Raw genomic sequence first — 20,133 nt, 5'->3', positions numbered from 1 at the left:
TATACTTATATATGTGGGGGTTTTTTTTTAGTTAGTATGGTGACAGCTCCTCTTTAACCACTTAACCTCCTTAGTGGTAACCCCGTGCTACACGGGGTAGCGGCCGCGGAGGATCACATGGCCCCAGGACTTAAAAAAACAAAAAAAAACCAGTGCAATACGCTTTAGCTAGCGGTTCGCTAGCTAAGCGTATGCACAAAGTTGCTCCGGTCCCCCGCGATCGCCCGCAGTTACTTCCAGGATACGTACCCCCCAGCATTCCCACGCAGGCGCAGCCGCCCAATCAGCTCCAGGCATCGCGATGGCGGCGATCGGGATTGCGGCTGACGTCATGACGTCAGCTCCGATTGTCGCCATAGCAACGCCGGAAGCCGATCTGGAAACTGCGCTCTTCGTGGGATCGTGGCGAGGTACGTATAGCCGGCGGCGATCGGCGGGCATGGGGGGGGGGGGGACCGGAGCAACCTAAAGCATATGCTTAGGTAGCGAAATGCTAGCTAAAGCGGCAAAAAAAAAATTGGGGTCAAAAAACCTCCCGGCGGACGCAGAGTCAGAAACTGCGTACCGCCAAGGGGGTTAAAGAGACACTGAAGCGAAAAAAAAATATGATATAATGAATTGGTTGTGTACTATGAATAATTACTAGAAATTTAGCAGCAAAAAAAATATTCTCATATTTTTATTTTCAGGTATATGGTGTTTTTTCTAACATTGCATCATTCTATAATATGTGCAGATTACACAACACTCAGCATTCAAAATGATTCTTTCAGAGCAGTCTGTGAACTAATAACCTCTCCTCTGGCAGATAAAGACATTTGTTTACTTAAAGTTGGGATAATAAAAGTCAGATAACAGCCCTCTCCGACTTTGAAAGTTGCAGAGCTTAAAGGGATACTGTAGGGGGGTCGGGGGGAAAATGAGCTGAACTTACCCGGGCTACTAATGGTCCCCCGCAGACATCCTGTGTCCGTGCAGCCAGTCACCGATGCTCCGGCCCCGCCTCCAGTTAACTTCTGGAATTTCTGACTTTAAAGTCAGAAAACCACTGCGCCTGCGTTGCCGTGTCCTCGCTCCCGCTGATGTCACTAGGAGTGTACTGCACAGACACAGACCATACTGGGCCTGCGCTGTGCGCTCTTGATGACGACAGCGGGATCGAGGACACGGCAACGCAGGCGCAGTGGTTTTCTGACTTTAAAGTCTGAAATTCCAGAAGTGAACCGGAGGCAGGGCTGGAGCATCGGTGAGTGGCTGCGCGGGCACAGGATGTCTGCGGGGGACCATTAGAAGCCCCGGGTAAGTTCAGTTCATTTTCCCCCGACCCCCCTACAGTATCCCTTTAATTGCTTTTTTGCATAGAGATAACAACTAGAGTTTCTTAACTCTTCCTGTACTGGAAACAATTAGACTGATGTATCTGATCTTAATGTTTTATTTCTTAGCTGTATAAGGCCTCTTGCACACTGCATGCATTTCAGATTCCGATTCCGCTTTTTAATCTGTTTTTACATCCGATTCCGATTCAGATTTTTAATCTTAACTGCATGCTGCGTTTTTTGATCCGTTTTTCTGTTGAATGTATTCAAGGAGAAACGGAATCGGAAAACGGATTTGCAGTGTGCAGGGAGCCTTACACATTCAAATCATAATATCATAAAAAAAAATTTCGCTTCAGTGTCTCTTTAAGCCTAACTGGACTTGTACAGTATACACGTCCAGTGTCCAGTGTAGTTGTGGAGAGCGCACCAACAGTTTATTACTAAATGAGGCACAAGTGTTATCATTTTAACTTTGACAAGTTGTAGATTACATTTTCGTGTGTTTTAAAACTTGGAGCAATGTCACATAAGAAATAGATAGAGAAAAACTCAATCCAACATAAAAAGTAATTTTCAAAATTATGATCAAACTTGGGAAAGTATTAGTAAAACTACACAAGACATATGTGGTAACATTTTAACCGTGATAAGTAGTAGAATATATTTTAGTGTTAAGGGCTATGTTTTATAAATTCTTTTTAGTAACCAACTGAATCAAAAGCAATAGCATTTTTGTATATTCTGTACCATAACCAAGACTTGTAAAATGAAAACAAAGTAACAGAATATAAAACAAAATAACTATATTGTTACCTTAGGAACTTGGCTTTTAAAATATGGATGCCATGAGGGTATATTACTGTTATTTTTGCAAATAAGGTCTTGTAATCATTGATAGTGTACAATGAGAAAGCAAAAAACAATGACACCTTTATTCCCAAATACAATATTGTTACCATACACTGTGCTAGGAACATAATCTAAACGTTTTAATAACCAGGATGGATAAGCAAATAAAATGTGTGGGTTTTTTCTTATAGTTAGCACTGCTTATTGTAAAGCTATAATAGATGTAAATGGAGAAATGGCGCTTAATTTCAATTTTTTCCCTTATTTTCCTCTTAAAATAATAGAAAGTAAGGCAATCACTAAACAAAAATATCACACACTAAAAGCCTACTTTGTCCTGAAAAAAAAAAAAAAAAAAATATATATATATATATATATATATATATATATATATATATATATATATATATATAGTTGTGATAAGTAGTAGTAAAGTTATTGGGGAATGAATGGGAGCAGTTGCTGATATGTGAAAATTGCTCACGTCCTGAAGTGGTTAAATATGGAGCTGTGATGTAATTGGCAATTTCACTTCTTTACAGATCCACTTGAAAAGCGACTGTCAGTTTGAAGAGCTGGCCTGTCCGCGGGCCGACTGCAAGGAGAAGGTGATCCGCAAAGACCTCAGCGACCACATAGAGAAGACATGCAAGTACCGTGAGATGCCGTGTCCGCACTGCAAGAACCAAGTGCCGCTGGTGGAAATGCAGGTACTCCCATTGTACGGTGCTCGTTTACCGTATTAAGGATGTGACTTTTCTCAAATTTATCAGTTCTATCTCATATACAGGCAGTCCCCCGCTAAAACCCTTACAAGGCATGGTCCAATTAGCTCCAAAACAGAAAAACATTCCTTCTTGACTCCAGATGGCAAAATTCCCTGGATCAGCACCACCAGGAATTACCTAGTAATTATAGCCATGGATGTCTTTGGATGTCTTTTAACGCAAGGAAAACATCTAAGCCCCCCTCCCCCTTAAACGCATGTATAGAATTTGCCATTACTACTTCTTTTCCACATTTTAATCACTCTTACTGTAATGAACCCCTTTCCTAAATAATTTGTAAAAATGTTTTTCCTCCATGCGCAGATCATGTAGCTGCAGATGGTATAGATGGCATGCTACATGGCATGTCCAATGCAATAGACACAAAGCGAATGTGATTTAGGAAGTTGTGCCAGGGACGGTAACAGTGGATCTAATGTTGCTGTCCATGGCAGTAGCAGGTTGTAGTGTGAATCTAACCTTAAAGGACAACTATCAAATAAACAGTTTTTCTGTAAACCCCACAGTCCTATAGAGCATATATGTCAAACTCCGGCCCGCGGGCCAAGTCTGGCCCTCAGAGCCATCAAATTTGGCCCTCAGGTGGTTTTCCCACTTTGCATTATATTTGGCCCTCCCTAGTGCACCAGAAAAACTATATTAAAGGTGAATTCCTAGATCACCGGGGAAGTCATATGGGGGAGGGGACTCATGAGACATCAGGGAGCTGGATAGTCGAGGGAGGGGGCCACTAGACACCAGGGAACTCTATTGGGGATGGAAAGGAATTATTAGACACCAGGGAACTTTGTAAGGAGCCCTGGTGTGTAATAGCCACTAGACATTGAGATTGGCCCACTATTTGGTCCCAGTGTTCAATGTCGGCCCACTTGTTATGACTTTGACACCCCTTCTATAGAGCGTGTAGCCAGCAATACTACAATGCTTTTCAGAGGTCTCTCAGCACAGCCTGTGTGAAAAAACAAATGCTTTGTTTATAAGCTGTTTGTAACAATTTTGTGTGGACATCGGGGGGAGGGGAAGGCAGAGCTGCTCTTTGTAGCTAGGTTATGCTGTTTACTGCAAGGGCAGAGAGAGAGACGTGATCAGTCACACAGCTGCAGCTGATGATTATTTACACATATTTGAAGGTATATTTCTGCTTTCTATCATTCTGAACTCATTTTACTCCGAGTATTACATCCGGCGAGGACTGTCTCTGTATCCTGGATGTCCTGGGCACAGTCCTCCATAGTAATGCCCACAGTGAGAACTCTTCTCTGTTATTTTTCCTTCACACAAATGAAAAGATGAAAAAAGCCCTTGTATTGCTATGTGCTAGTAATTACTGGAAATATATGTGGCTTTTAAAATTTTAACTAACTTTGATATTTGTCCTTCTAAAGTGTTTCCACGTTTTCTTGGTTTAACAAGTAATTTTGTTACCAAACGTGCTCTTGTGTAATGCGTAGACTATCCACCTCCACCAGCTCACCTGACCCCTGGAGAGGGCATAATGCATCTCCTGATCTTTGGTACCAAACGCATAAATGATTGCTGGAATTTGATTGGCTGCTGTAGGAAACGCTCTCCTTTGTTCCCGAGTTTTCTATAATTTCGTCTGTCTTCCATCCATGTCTCTGCTCCTCTCTCATACTGTCTGGTCGTGTCTTTTACAGAAGCATGAAGAGGTGGATTGCCCGTCTGTCGTGGTCTCCTGCCCCCATAAATGTAGTGTGAAAAGTTTATTGAGGAGTGAGGTAAGTCCGCTCAGGGGGGGCGGAACATGTACTGGCCAATCCAAAGCGAGGCAGAATCACCCGGCAGCCAATGAGATTCCAGTTCTCCTATTTTAACTTGCATGTCAGACTTTTTTTTTAATCTTAAAGCAGGAGGATTAGCCATACTATGCCGGGGGGGGGGGGGGGGGGAACATATATAAGTAGATAGATACTTGATCTACTTACATGACATATGTACTGTCTATGTTTTTATTTCATTGAATGTTATATAGTAAATTAAGAGAATTATTTTCCTGGTGGGGGGGCATGTCTTTTGCCCACAGTTTGAGGATAAATCCTGATGTCATTTCTGCCCTTAACTTTTTTTTTCTTTTCTCCTCCAATCGCTGAGTCACCTCAGCCTTGTTTGTAAACACAAATGAACAGAAGATCGTGTTTCAGATAAGCAGTTAGGCAGGGAAATAAATGGAAGAGGAGGAATATATTATAGATAAAAAGAACCCCCAGCATGCAACTGTTTGGCACTGACTACTAAAGGGCCAGTGCTCCTAAAGTATCACTCAATACACTCAGACCAGTTGCTGTTGAAATTTGATTTTATGGTGACAATCCCGCTTTAAAAGCAGCACAGAAGTGAGGTGCTAAAAAAAAAAAAAAAGTTAGATACTCCCCTATGTTGAGGGAGGGATCTGGATTCCAGAGAGCCTTCCTGGTCGTCTCTGGAAATTACTATGGCTTCCTCCATATCCCTCTCACTTCTGATGTCCTTTAAAGCTGGTAAACTTTTGCATGAGATGGCAGCTTTGCATCCCGTCCCTAGCAGATACATGCTGTATGGATGGTGCCACAGCCTGCCGCCAGTCACTCAGGCGTGCAGAGAAGAGTGACATAGGACACTGGGGTTTCTAGACTTTCTGTACTCCAAATGGTTGCAAAGGAGAGCAATTTAAAGAGAGTCTGAAGCCATAAATAATACCTTTTTTTACTGGCCAGTCCTCTTCAGCAATAAGATCATAGCTGATACGTCGCATTCCCATGGCAGAACAATGTATTTATACCCCCGAATTCCCTGGGGCAAAATTCTCTGTTTGCTTCCTGGTAGAGGCAGAGCTGTGCGCAGTAGCACTGCTTCTGTGCCAGTCAGTCTCCGCCGATTCCCGCCTCTCTAAGTCTTCTTTCACTGGGAGAGGCGGAGATTGATTGGACTGGAGACAGAGCTACTGCGCAAAGCTCTGCCTCCCCTGGGCAGCAAAATCCACCACCAGGAAAGTCGTAGAATTTTGCCCAGGAATTTTGGGGGTAAAATTACCTTGTTCTGCTGTGTGGATGCCGTGTATCAGCTATGATCTTATTGCTGAAGAGGACTGGCCAGTAAAAAGAGGTATTTTTTATGGCTTCAGACACACTTTAAATTTGAACACCGAAATGGAAACATCATTTTCAATAAAGTTATATTGTGAAAAGATTTGCTCAGCCCTCTTTAGGTTTGTAGCCTTTTTTTTTTTATTTAAGTGTATTCTTTTAAGTGTGTGTGTGTGTGTGTGTGTGTGTGTGTGTGTGTGTGTGTGTGTGTGTGTGTGTGTGTGTGTGTGTGTGTGTGTGTGTGTGTGTGTGTGTGTGTGTGTGTGTGTGTGTGTGTGTGTGTGTGTGTGTGTGTGTGTGTGTGTGTGTGTGTGTGTGGTTGGGGGTACATATTTGTAAAGATGTGGATTGTATTTCTTTTGGGAATTTTCAGGGAATTCCCCAATTAGATTGAATAATCTTTTTTTCTGTAAAGGGGGGAAAAGAACGTCATTGAAGATTCTTTTCTATATAAGGCGTGTAATGTCATGATGCGGTCGGGAAACCCCCGGCGCATTCCCGGCCTGTAGTCACAGCGAGCTTTAGGGAATCTCATGTTCTGTACTTTGTTTGGTTGTTTTTATTTCTCTTAAAGTCTTATCTTCTCCTTTTCTATTACAGTTAAACGCCCATCTGTCAGAGTGTGTGAATGCGCCGAGCACCTGCAGCTTCAAGCGCTACGGATGCAGCTTCAAGGTCAGTCATTTAAAACCCTCTTCAATCAACTTTAAAGTAAACCTGTAGTGTACAAAAAAAGCAAAAGATTAATAGAGGAACAGAGGGAAGCCTGTCATCTTTAAAGGAAACCTGTAATGATGAAAAAAAAAGTGTTACACTTACATTGGGCTTCTGCCAGCCCCCTGCAGCCGCCCTCTGCCCGCGGCGGTACTCAACGATCCTCTGGTCCCCTGAACCGGCTCAGTTTCTCTTTCCTCAGTTGCAGTCGACTGCGGGGCCCTTGCCACACATGTCCTCCTTCATGCTCCCTGTCGTCCTGTGCTGTACGAGAAAATCTGCGCAGGATACGAGAACGTGCACGGCTAGGGCCGTGCAGGCGCAGTGACCGTCGACTTGCAAGTTGACGAAACTGAGCCCGAGGTGGAGGACCAGAGGATCGTTTTGTTCCGCCATGGGCAAAGGGCGGCTGCAGGGGGCTGGCAGAAGCCCCAGGTAAGTGAGACTTTTTTTTTTTTTTTTTTAAATCATTACAGGTTTCACTTAATGTGTTTTTATTCTTTTTTCTGTTTTGTAATTTTCTGATCATTTATTTGTGTCACAGGGAACAAACCAACAGATCAAAGCACATGAAGCCAGTTCTGCTGTCCAGCATGTCAACTTAATGAAAGAATGGAGCTCCTTCCTGGAGACTAAGGTAATATAGGCTGCATTCTCAGTGTTGTCACTGGTCTCTAGTGAATGGACAGGCTGCATTCTCAGTGTTGTCACTGGTCTCTAGTGAATGGATAGGCTGCATTCTCAGTGATGTCACTGGTCTCTAGTGAATGGATAGGCTGCATTCTCAGTCATGACACTGGTCTCTAGTGAATGGATAGGCTGCATTCTCAGTGTTGTCACTGGTCTCTAGTGAATGGATAGGCTGCATTCTCAGTGATGACACTGGTCTCTAGTGAATGGATAGGCTGCATTCTCAGTGTTGTCACTGGTCTTTAGTGAATGGATAGGCTGCACTCTCAGTGAGGTCACTGGTCTCTAGTGAATGAATAGGCTGCATTCTCAGTGATGACACTGGTCTCTAGTGAATGGATAGGCTGCATTCTCAGTGATGTCACTGGTCTCTAGTGAATGGATAGGCTGCATTCTCAGTGATGACACTGGTCTCTAGTGAATGGATAGGCTGCATTCTCAGTGATGTCACTGGTCTCTAGTGAAGGGATAGGCTGCTCTCTCAGTGATGACACTGGTCTCTAGTGAATGAATAGGCTGCATTCTCAGTGATGCCACTGGTCTCTAGTGAATGGATAGGCTGCTCTATCAGTGATGTCACTGGTCTGTTGTGAAGGGATAGGCTGCTCTCTCAGTGATGACACTGGTCTCTAGTGAATGGATAGGCTGCATTCTCAGTGATGTCACTGGTCTCCAGTGATTGAATAGGCTGCTCTATCAGTGATGTCACTGGTCTAGTCATTGGATAGGCTGCATAGTCTTGGTCTGAGAAATAAGTCTTGTACCTGGAAAAAGCACACAGATGTACTGGTTCAGTTTCTCACCACGTAGAGAAACCGTCTGATGAAACGATGGTTGGGGAGTTGGCAACATCTAAAAACAGAGAAGGTGGTGGCAGTTCCTTTAATCCTGTCCTTTTTGAAGTGACCGTTCTCACAGACTTGATTAATAAGTGTGATTTGTCATCTGGTTGTGCTGCTGGCTGTTTATTTTTGCCACTCTTTGCTTCCTTTTACCCAGTAATGATGAATCACTGGAAATCCCAGGATCTTCCAAACGCAGCCACCACCCGACCCTCTTGTTTTCTTGAAGCCGCCATCAATAAGGAACCCAGGGCTTATTGTTTTATTTCTACCAGTTGTTCCGCACGTCTGTCTGGATCAGATAAATGCCGTCGGCGGAGGAGATGTGGTTAGAGAGGCCCCCGTGGAAACCAGGAAGTTTATCAAGGATGGGGCTTTCCATTCTGTGCTGGGAAGAGGACCACGTTCCTCATAATGATTTACACAGAGACAAAGCCCAGCAAAATACCCCAAATTCAAAATTAGTGTTGTGTCGCTTCCGGGCTCCATCGGAGGTCTGTGACCTGGGACTTCCCTGGATGAGCCTTCCTGGTGCCTCCCAGCTCCAGGCAGAACATTACACGATGACCCCTTCATCCAGTCCTCCACAGTGGTAGATGGAGCCATGACCAACTCTTCGTGTAGGCATCATGCATCTTGTAGAATTGGTTTAGCGTGGTTGTTGGAGCTTCCAGTCTTTTTGGTGCAACATCATGAAACCTAATTGTGGGAACTCAGTTGTGATAGGTAGACTTTGTTTGTTGGAGGTTGGTGTAAAGCTACATAAGAGGACTAGGATGTCACCGCCCGTTAATTTAGCCATAGTACAGGTGTTCCTGAGCATCAGGGGACTTTTTTTTGGTGGCCCTTTGAGATGAATTACTTTCCACCCAAAAATGTAGCTGTAGTACAGGTGTCCCTTATCATCGGGAGGCTTCCCTTTGGTATCTTTTGAGTTGGATCAGAGGTTCCGCCCTATAATCTAGCTGTAGTACAGGTGTCCCTGAGCATCGGGAGGCTTCCCTTTCGTGGTCTTTCAAGTTGCATTAGAGGTTCTGCCCGATAATCTAGCTGTAGTGCAGGTGTCATCTGAGCATCGATGGCTTTTCTTTGGTGGTGTTTTGAGTTGGATTAGAGTTGCCACCCAATAATTTAGCCGTAGTTCAGGTGTCCCTGAGTATTGGGAGGCTTCCCTTTGGCGGTCCTTTGAGTTGGCTTAGAGTTGCTGCCTGATAATCTAGCCATAGTACAGGTGTGCCCTAGCATCGGAAGGCTTCCCCTTGGTGGTCTTTCAAGTTGGATTAGAGTTGCCGCTCGATGATTTAGCTATAGTTCAGGTGTGCCTGAGCATCGGAAAGGCTTCCCCTTGGTGGTCTTTTAAATTGGATTAGAGTTGCCACCTGATAATTTTGCCGTAGTAAAGGTGTCCCTGCACTTGGGATTAACAACTGTAGAGAGCTTCAGGGGTTGCCAGAAAAGGCTTGGTGGGCCACATTTGGCCCTCGGGCCAGACTTTGGACATGCCTGCCTTAGCTATCACTGTTTGACTGTGATTGTAAACACTAGATTGCTGGTAAACAGTGTCTGATTTATGTCATTTCCCCCTGATAAAGGGTGATAAGGATTGAGATTGATGATGATAATAATGGGGTCTTTTTTTTTTCCTCAGGTGTCCATATTACAGAATGAAAGTTTAGAAAAGAACAAAAGCATTCAAGTCCTTCATAACCAAATGTGTAACTTTGAAGTGGAGATTGAGAGACACAAGGAATTACTACGAAACAATGAATGTAAAATCCACCAATTGCAGGTAAGCAGCAGAAGGACCCGCCTCTTTTCGGGAAGCATTGGCTAAAGAAATTAGACCTTTTGTATGGATAGTAATTAGTCTGAAGTGGAGTTTATGGTTTAAACCGGGACTGTAAGCAGTGGCAGAGTGATCACCGTAGCAACTATAGCATCTGCTATGGGGCCCAAAGCCAAGAGGGCCCCAGAGCCAGTGGCCGGTGGTGATAACGGGGTCCAAAGTGGGCCCTCTGAGGTGCAAAGTAAAGCAAGCAAAGCATAGGAGGAAAGTAATCTATATTTTTTCCTGCCTAGGAGGCCCTAGTTGCCAGACATTGGAAGTCAACACTGGATCAGGTCATTTGGGTGCGGGGATTGGCAGGCACCCAATAGATGCATGTGTTAAATATCGTTAATCTGGTGCCCAAGCAGTGAGTTGGCCGCCTGATGTGGAGAGTAGCCAATCGCCTGCTACATAGGAATCAATGGTTGTAGCTGATAGAAGACTACAGCTAACAGTCATTTGGGCGCTAGGGTTAGGAGGTTCGGTTTACGCACTTAGAGGTGGCGGTTAGGATTAGTCATTAGGTGGGCGGGGGGCGGTTTAGGAGCTTAGGGGACAGAACTATAGTCATGGCTACTGCGCATGAGCAGCCCTGTCTGCGCACCTTCTCAATCGCACGCCTATGGACAGGAGTGTTTGCGCATACACAGTGCACAAACCTTTAAACTGTGCATGAGCAGAATGCTCTTGGCCACAGGAGCGAGATTGAGGAGGTGCGTGGCTTGACCCCCACATGTGCAATCGGTGATCGTTCAGAAAAGGACAGCGGCACACTGGAGGGAATCTGCAGGAAACTGAAAGAAGCCCCCGCTAAGTAAATCCAAACTTTTCCTCCCACCTTGTCTTGTTAAGAAGAGTTATTGGATGGTAGATAGCATGGTTCCGGAGCTTAGCCCAACACTTTGATCGGAGGGTCCTGACAGCGCACCCATGTAATATCTATGTTACGTGGCACGGCGCTGTGCTGGAGGGGATCAAACAGGGCCGGTTCTGTATTGAAGCAAGGCAAAACACTTGCATAAGGTTTAGATATTACAGGGGGGGCAAGTTTGTTTACACTTACACCATGCAGTCAGAGTAGGAGGAGAAGTGAAAGGAGAGTGTGTGAGGGGAAGAGGTCATCATTGGGAAAAAGCAGCTTGTTGTGCTGTGTGAGGAGTCTGACAGTGAGTGAGGAGGAGGGAGGCAGGGGAGCAGCAGTGTCTCATTTGAATTTAATCAATCAGAGTAAATTGTTGGGTGCTGTGCTTTCATTCAAAATTGGGAAGGGAGAGGGGTGCATCCTCAAAAGTTTGCCTCAGGCAGCAAAAAATCTAGGACCACCTGGGATCGAAGTGTCGGCCTCGATCTGACACTCTGATCAGAGAGTCTGATGCCATGTTGGACTAGATCTCTTAGGCAGGGGCAGCCTCCAATGCTCCTTGTCTGACATTCCACAGTGGAGAGGAAAGGCTTAAACATCCTTGTAGACTTAGGTTCTCTCTTATGACCCTTACTGGCTGGTTATGGACCATGGGGACCTTCTAGAGAGGGGGTTTTCTTCCTCTGGGAAAGGTGGGTGGTTTTTCCTGAGTTGTCTGTAGTGGAGGTCTTTCCCCAGGTCAGATGCAGGGTTTGAAGCTCAGTCAAGCTTTTCAGTAATGACTGTGAGGTGAGGCGGCAGGAAGGATTGATCTGAAGCTGTGAGAACTTCCTGTGTGTACTGGAGGGAAGAAGGAACTACTGCAGCAGAAATTTCTCATTCTGACGAGACAAGTTTCACAAGTCATCGAAGTGGACGATTTCTTTGAAAACATTTGCATATCTTCTAAAAGACCCGGGAAGGAAAGGAGATAGGGTGCCTGTGTTGTCATAAGAGACTTCACCGCACGTTCATCTCGAGTCGTGTGTGAGGACAGTGCCGGGAAAACGTCATTCTGAAAGAGGACCTTTCATTATGATCACGTCGCAGTCGCCCTGTCGTCCCAAAAACCAGGCACACAGGTCCACTTCCTCAGCGACAAGGGCGGCGTAAAGATTTCAGTGCAGGCATGCTAGAGTGAGTGCTGCCGGTCCCTGCTGCTCAGAGATTGGCCGTAGCACCTCCCTGCCCTCTGCATCCTGCAGAAAACCAGGCTCCCCACTCCAGGCCATTCATTCCAGAGCTGTGGGCTGTCCAAATCACAGCAAACTTAAAGTCAACTGAAGCAAGAAGTTTATGGAGGCTGCCATATTTATTTCCTTTAAAATAATACCAGTTACCTGGCAGCCTTGCTGATTTATTTGGCTGCAGTAGTGTCTGAATCACACCAGAAACAAGCATGCTGCTAATGTTCTCAGAGCTGACAGCAATGTCAGAAACACCTGATCTGCTGCATGCTTGTTCAGGGGCTAAAGTATTAGAGACAGAGGATCGACAGCATAGCCAGGTAACTGGTATTGCTTAAAAGGAAATAAATATGGCAGCCTCTATATCACTCTCACCTCGGGTTCACTTTTAAGGTGGCCATAAAGGTATTGATTTTGTGGCCCGATCAACTATCCGATTTGATGAAGTTCGATCCTGGGTTAAAGTTCCTTTTTGAAAGCAGACCTGAACTCTGGACTTCTATTCTGTAAAAGAAAAGCAACAGCATAATAACCTTTAAAGGACAAAAAAATGTAATTGTTACAGCTTATAGAACTCCTGCAGAGATGCTGCAGTGTGTTTACTTTCTGGTTTGGTGGGAGCACAGAAAGGGTTAATCTCCTGTGTTTTCATATTAGTTCAGAATTCGGCAGACAGCTGATTAGTTGCTGAATAGGGAGAAATAGTCAGGCTGTTCTCTATGCACACATGCAGGGTGGATTTCTCTGTGTTTTCTCTGCCAGAGTTCAGGTCCAGTTTAAGCTGGGGATTTTAACTATTATTACTCCTTCACCTCGCTCTGTATTAGTGATTGTATTTGTTGACTTTTCTCTGACCATGGTTTCCTTTCTGTGCAGAAAGTCATAGAAGGCCAGGCTGAAAAGCTGAAGGACCTGGATAAGGAGATCCGGAGCCTCCGGCAGACGGGAGAGGATTCGGATAGCGTGAAGGCTATTCTGGATTCGCTGCAGGCCCGTCTGGTCCAGCTGGAGACGATGAGTAAGACGGCCGCGGCATGGAACCCAGGTAAGAGAGTTCTGAGCCTTGGTCTTCCGCATCCTGCTGAGCTGCAGTGCCGGAATATGCGGAGTTAATGTGAGACAGGACATGAGCAGAAAGTTAAAGGGACACGAGCATCGGTACATGGAAAAATATAAACTGCAACTCCCCCTAAGGGGGGGTTAATGACAATGTGTGCCGATGGAGGGACGGGACTCTTGGGGCGATGGGCAATACTTACCTACCAGGGCTGCCTCTCACGTCTGTATGGAATTCACCATGTTCCCCAGGGAGTGACTGCAGTTTGAAGCTACCATGGCGGTGTCAAGCACCTTCGACTGCTGCAAAGAGTGCCGGGTAATGTAGTCCATTGATTGGGAGTACATCTCCTGGACAGGACTACATCTCCCACTATGTATTACAGTGGCTTGGAGGGGACAAAACCGCCTGTAGTTTGAAGCTGCAGTTGCTCCCAGGAGCAGATGGCAAACCCCATACGGACAAGGGGGCTAGAGAAGCAGCCCTTGTAGATCAGTAATGCCTATCGCTCCAAGCCACTGCAGTTCCCTTTCCTTGTTGATTGTTGTGGCCGGGACTTTCAGACCTGTGTGTTTTTGGCATTTCTTTTATTATGTCACTAGGCAAATTGGTGGAAATTGGAATATCACTAATGTTACACACATTGCTCAGTGCTGCAGCCATCGGTTGGTAAAAGTGTCAGTGTCTGGTAGGCCTGAAAGATAAATCGAATTTAAACCGAAATCGTGATCACCAAGATCAAAATTTCGGAATCGTCAAAGCAGCAATTATCGCGATCACGTAATTTCCACATGAGGATGTTTGAAGAAGTGGCTTCAAACTTCCCCAAAGTCCCAGCGCGTGCGGCCCGCAGCATCAGCAGCGTTGGACATACCTTCCGCACGAGTCCAACGCTGTCCCTCCACTATCCCCGGCTCTTGTGCTTGGCAAAACTCCATGTTCTTGTATGTCACATGACATACAGGAAGTATTCCGTGCATTAGAGCCTGCAGGAGGTTGGATAGACGGGCATCGCTGGACTTGTGCTTGAAGCTATGGCCAGAACTGATGCAGAACTTGGAGGACAGAGGAGACAGAGTGGGCACAGAGAGAGCGGGCACAGAGAGGGCACAAAGAGAGACACAGAGGGGGCACAGAGAGAGTGGGAACAGAGACACAAAGTGGGCAAGAAAGAGACACAGAGGAGTCATAAAGAGGCAAAGGGGGCACAAAGAGAGACAGGGGGCCAGAGGAGGAACAAACAGGCACAGAGGGGGAACAAAGCTTGATTTGAAGGAAATCGTGAATTGAATCGAAATCGCAATTTCAGACAGAAATCGCTCAATTCAATTTTTTCCTAAAATCGTTCAGGCCTAGTGTCTGGCAATGGATGGCTCTAAAACATACATGTCAAACTCCAGCCTGCAGGCCAAATCTGGCCCTCAGAGCCATTAAATTTGGCCCACAAGCGGTTTCCCCAATTTGCATTATATTTGGCCCACTTGGAAAGCTATATTGGAGTTGAAGCCCTAGAGCACCAGGGAAGCCATATGGAGGAGGTGGGGAAAAAGCACTAAATAGTAGGAAACTGTATAGGGGAAGGTGGGGACCTCTAGACACCAGAGAACTGTATAGGGGAGGGAGGTGGGCAACTAGACACCAGGGAACTGTATAGGGGAGGGAGGTGGGCCACTAGACACCAGGGAACTGTATAGGGGAGGGAGGTGGGCTACTAGACACCAGGGAACTGTATAGGGGAGGGAGGTGGGCCACTAGACACCAGGGAACTGTATAGGGGAGGGAGGTGGGCCACTACACACCAGGGAACTGTGTAGGGGTTGGAAGGGGGCCATTAGAAACATGGGACCTTTATAAGGGAGGAAGATCGGAGCAGTGCTTTTCAGCGCTGCTAGATTTGGGCGCAGCCGGCGCCTCCATAGACTTCAATAGGAATCACTCCTATTGAAGCGCTCAGTGAGTAATGTCGGCTCCGAGCAAAAGGCATTGGCAGGGGTGCGTTGCGTTATAAAGCATGCTGGCCACTGTAGCTCGCTCTGCAAAGGTTATGAGTCAAAAATGTAGGTCACACTTGTGTTTAAGTCGACCCCTATACTTTTTATTTAGTGAGTCAGACCTACATTTCTAGACTTATAGTTGAGCATATACGGTAGTTTTCAGCTGATTTGTACTGATCACAATCTGGTCTATTCCGGCAGGTGTCCTGGAAACGCAGATAAACCGTCACGACCAGATGCTGAGCGTCCACGACATCCGCCTGGCGGACATGGATCTCCGGTTCCAGGTCCTGGAGACGGCCAGCTACAATGGAGTCTTGATCTGGAAGATCCGGGACTACAAGAGGAGGAAGCAGGAAGCGGTCATGGGAAAGACGCTATCGCTGTACAGCCAGCCGTTTTATACCAGCTACTTCGGTTATAAAATGTGCGCCAGAGTTTACCTGAACGGGGACGGCATGGGGAAGAACACTCACTTGTCGCTGTTCTTTGTCATCATGAGGGGCGAGTATGATTCGCTGCTTCCTTGGCCTTTCAAACAGAAAGTCAGCCTCATGCTAATGGACCAGGGACCTTCTCGCCGTCATCTCGGCGATGCCTTCAAGCCAGACCCCAACAGCAGTAGCTTCAAGAAGCCCACCGGGGAAATGAACATTGCCTCCGGGTGCCCCGTCTTCGTCGCCCAAACTGTGCTAGAAAACGGGACGTACATAAAAGACGATACCATTTTTATTAAAGTTATAGTCGATACTTCGGACTTGCCAGATCCTTGACAGTAAAGTGCGCCAGGCGCTATTTAGAATGCAAGTCCAGGTTGTGGTTTTTTTTAAGTACGATCAGCCTCAAAATCGAGAGGTCCCAAGACTTGGAAGGGGGACCCAATGGTGCTGCAACAAACCCTGGGAGGAGCCAAGGAACCGCAGGTCCGCTGCACAAGACCAAGGAATTCTCCGCAAAGATAGACCTCCTCATGTTACTTGGCGAATGTTGGAATTGCGAACGATTTGATGAGTTAGTTTCACCATTGTGCTATCTGAGGTTTACATTGTGAGGTTTTTATTTATTTATTTTTTGTAGGGAGGGGAAGGCCTTGGGGGAAAATGTAAAGGGGCAAAGTGCGAAATCATGATTGAGGCGCTCAGGGAGTGCTAAGACAAAATAATATATATATTTTTTCTGTCTGCCCGCTAATGTCAAAACTATATTTAGGGATTGTTTTTTTTTCTCATAGTGGAAAGTATAACAAATATGAGATTTGCAGAAAACTCACCAAAACACCCATTGCCCCGCCCCTTGGATACTTTATATAGAAGTACTTTGCATGCCATTTTCATGGCCGAATTGAGTGGCTAATTAATTATGGGAATAATTATCGACAAATCACATTTGTGGCATTTTGGATGGTTTGGAGGTGGTCATTTGTTAGACCTGGACAATGAGATTCTAATAAGTTTTTCTTGCATGCAGATTCTATGCCGCTTAGAACTGGGCCAATCAAAACTGCCAGGAAGTGCGTTCCATTGGTCCAGCTCCGAGCTGCTTGGATTTTGCATAAAGTTTCTGTGACGGGCAGAATTATTGGCATCTGGGTGGTCATCTCTCGTTCTTGTCCACCTGACCTCTTTGCCGAATGATAGACCATAAGTAACTGATGTTCGCTCTTCGCTAAAATCATTTTGTGATTAAAATATGCAGTTGAAACTGGTGCTTAAATCCTTGAAGGGAGTCTCTGAAGGCAATCCTGTGGAGGTTAGGATTACTCACACTAACTGGCGTTAAGACTGCATACTCTGCGGCGTTGCCACCTCAGCCATATTATCTGCTGTAGCCAATAAGGTTCAGCTGAGCAGCCATGAGTCCTCCAATCAGGAAGAGTTCCTGGTTCTTGACACGCCTCCTTCTCCAATGCTTTTTTTCAGGGATGCCCAGTTAAATAAATTGAATGCAGGTTTGGCCAGCTCCAAGCATCTCGACAGCGTCTTATTGATAATCTCAAGATTTAACCTTCTTGCGTTGGCTACACCTTAGATCAGCTTCAGCACCAGTATAGAGGTCAGGCACCTGTCAGAAGTGGAGGAGATGTCCATAGCTGGATGCTTTTCAGACCTCAGTGCCCCTTTTTGTTAAGGTAGCATAGAGCCACAGTATGCAGTCTTCTCACCACTTTAGATATGCCGGGACCCTCTACATCAGGGGTCTCAAACTCAATTTACCTGGGGGCCGCAGGAGGAAAAGTCAGGATGAGGCTGGGCCGCATAAGGGATTTCACAAAATCGCCCGGGGGGCAATCCGCCGGCATTTCCTGGAAGGGGCAGAGCTTTCAGCTTCAGCTCTGTCCGCCCCTCTCACTCTTCCTTCACAGAGAGGCGGCGATTGACGTCAGGAGGGGCAGAGCTGAAGCTGAAAGCTCTGCCCCTCAGCGCAGTCGTGAATGTTTGCCCGGGGGATTTGGGGGCTCTGCAGCCCTTGTTTAGCAGTGGGGATGTGGCGGATTACTTGGGAGCACTGAAGCGAATTATAAGGTAAAATAGGCAAAAATAGTTTGCCTCCGTGTGTGTCTCTTTTGCTTTTGCCGGCGCGGGCCACAAAATATTGTACCGAGGGCCGCAAATGGCCCGCGGGCCGCGAGTTTGAGACCCCTGCTCTACATGGTCGTTTAGGGAGGAAGGATTTTCAGGTATTGATATGTAAAAGTCCCCCAGGCCATTTTTTTTGAAGTTCTGATCCTGAGGGGGAGACGGCTTTGAGGTACACCTCACTTTCTGTCTGTTACCCTTATGACGGATTCTGCCCTCGTGTATAGGGGGCTCTTCATGACCTGATACGGAGGGGCTAAAATTAATACAGTTGTATCTCTGAAGGCTTTGCTAGAATTCTGTGTCAAGTAATATCTGTTGCTGTGGGTTTACCTGGCTTATAAAGGGGGTTCCGGAAAGAATATTTTTGTAACAGGGAAAGGAGCATAAACAGCCCCAGTGAATTGCTTCTGCAAGGAAAGCGCATAGCCATGTTCAGACCGTATATTCCACGCCGTGGTCACCGTCATTCATCTATCGGAGAAGTTCACGTAGTTTCATGACCACATCATCTATTATTATTTACATCATAAAATTGTATTTTTATTTTTTCACTTTTCGAGAACGGGAGGAGTCTTGTTAGGAAAGACATAGGAGATCCTTTCTGCTTCTTGTGATAAGATAGGACAGGAAATACATTGTTGTAATATTTCACTTTTTGAAATGCAAGCAAGTCCATGTCGTAGTTCATGACGCAATTATTATTACATAGATTGAGATCATTTTTTGGATGCTGTGCATCATTAACTGCCTTTTTTTTCCATATCACCCTAAACTAGGGCATCTGTCTATTTGAACTGTTTCGGGTTCTTAATAAATTCAAATTTAGTTTCTCACTCTGCATTCCATTTATTCATTCATTTGCCTGGTATGTAAAATTGCAACTCTTTTTCAAGCAAGACCGACCTGTTGTAATGATCTTTAAAGAAACAATGAGAAAGCACCTCTGTTATTGTTTGGTAGAGTAATGTTTCGTAAAGTTTATCATTGAAAAAAAGTAACCACAGGAGTTACAAGTCACATGATTATGCCTTATTATTGTAGTGCCTCAAATGCGGCTTTGAGAGTCAGCTCTCTATCTTCTGAGCAAAATGTTCAAGTTTGGTCTCGTGGCGAATCTGCCCCAATCCTGCTAAAACAGCCTCTACCCTCAATTAAAAAAATATTGAGTTTACGGAAGTTCAATAAAAATGATCCCTTGTACAGAATAATTTTTTTCCGTTGTTTATAGCGAGAAATCTGAATAAATGTCCCAGTCTTATTGATCAGTCAATTAGGAGTGGCTGATTTTTCTGATCAGTTGAATGGTGTAGAATAAATTGTCAATTTCTTTCTTTACATACCCAAGACATTTTTTTGGAGTTTTCAATCTTTCTTTATTTTCTTAATAATTGGGGAAACATTGAGCACAGTGTGTGTGGTTAGATTTTTAAATATGTACAATCAATCAGAGAAATTGATTGTAATTCTCAAATTGAAAAGAAATATTAAAAAACTGTATGAAGTCTGGCCACCTTTAATGAGAATCTAGTGAGATTGGTAGCCAATGAAGCCATACAGGTAAAATTGTTAGTAAAATCTGTTGACTGATTTCATGCCTTAACAGCAATTAAAAGACTGCCTACTGATTTTAAAGAGGAACTTTAGCGAAAAGGAGGGGGGGGGGGGGGGGAATCAATACATTGCAAAGTGAGACGTTAAAAAAAAAATAGAAGAGAGATCAAGAAATGTTTGATATTCGCTATGTTATTTGTTCATCTTGTTTGAGCCACAATCAGCCTGCAGATCATCATCTTTACTACTGGCAGTCATGGAAAAAAGACAGACAGCACCAACTGCCATTTATCTTTAACCACACCCACTAACAATGCGATAGGCTAAAAGGGTTTTCTTTTTACTTTTTTCTAGATATGCATATACACAGAGAGATACTGGTTGCTTGGCAGTTGGAAACAGCTGTTATTTCCCACAATGCAACAAGGCTCCCTCAGTGTGATGTCAGAACTATGGTCCTGACATCACACTGTGGAAGGGGTTTCACCACAATATCAGCCATACAGAGCCCCCTGATCTATTCGAGAAAAGGAATAGATTTCTCTTGGGAAAGGGGGTAGCAGCTACTGACTGGGATGAAGTTCAATCTTGAGTTTCAGTTCCTCTTTAACCTCCCTAGCGTTCTGGACGAGCTAGGCTGGGCCGATTTGAATAATTTTTTTTTAAAACACGCAGCAAGCACTTTGCTTGCTGCGTGCCTTACCCGATCACCGCCGCCAATCCGCCGCTACCCGCCGCGATGCAGGGC

At 45.2% G+C, this 20,133-nt stretch overlaps 1 protein-coding gene across 5 annotated transcripts in view; it reads left to right on the top strand.

The window, feature by feature from the left end:
• The window catches only part of TRAF3 (TNF receptor associated factor 3), a 208,500-nt gene extending 189,833 nt beyond the window's left edge, over positions 1 to 18,667 (top strand). For all 5 annotated transcript variants that reach the window (XM_068254623.1, XM_068254620.1, XM_068254622.1 and 2 more), the window contains exons 5-11: positions 2,714 to 2,881; positions 4,618 to 4,698; positions 6,643 to 6,717; positions 7,301 to 7,393; positions 9,937 to 10,077; positions 13,081 to 13,249; positions 15,457 to 18,667. In XM_068254623.1, coding sequence (XP_068110724.1) covers positions 2,714 to 2,881; positions 4,618 to 4,698; positions 6,643 to 6,717; positions 7,301 to 7,393; positions 9,937 to 10,077; positions 13,081 to 13,249; positions 15,457 to 16,028 — 1,299 coding nt within the window. In that variant the 3' untranslated portion in view covers positions 16,029 to 18,667. The remainder of the gene's footprint in view (positions 1 to 2,713; positions 2,882 to 4,617; positions 4,699 to 6,642; positions 6,718 to 7,300; positions 7,394 to 9,936; positions 10,078 to 13,080; positions 13,250 to 15,456) is intronic.
• The last annotated feature ends 1,466 nt before the right edge of the window (positions 18,668 to 20,133 follow it).

The sequence above is a fragment of the Hyperolius riggenbachi genome, chromosome 9 (genome assembly GCF_040937935.1).
Source record: "Hyperolius riggenbachi isolate aHypRig1 chromosome 9, aHypRig1.pri, whole genome shotgun sequence".
Taxonomy (NCBI): domain Eukaryota; kingdom Metazoa; phylum Chordata; class Amphibia; order Anura; family Hyperoliidae; genus Hyperolius; species Hyperolius riggenbachi.
The sequence above is the reverse complement of the archived record's forward strand: the minus strand, read 5'-3'. Positions and strand labels throughout refer to the sequence as shown.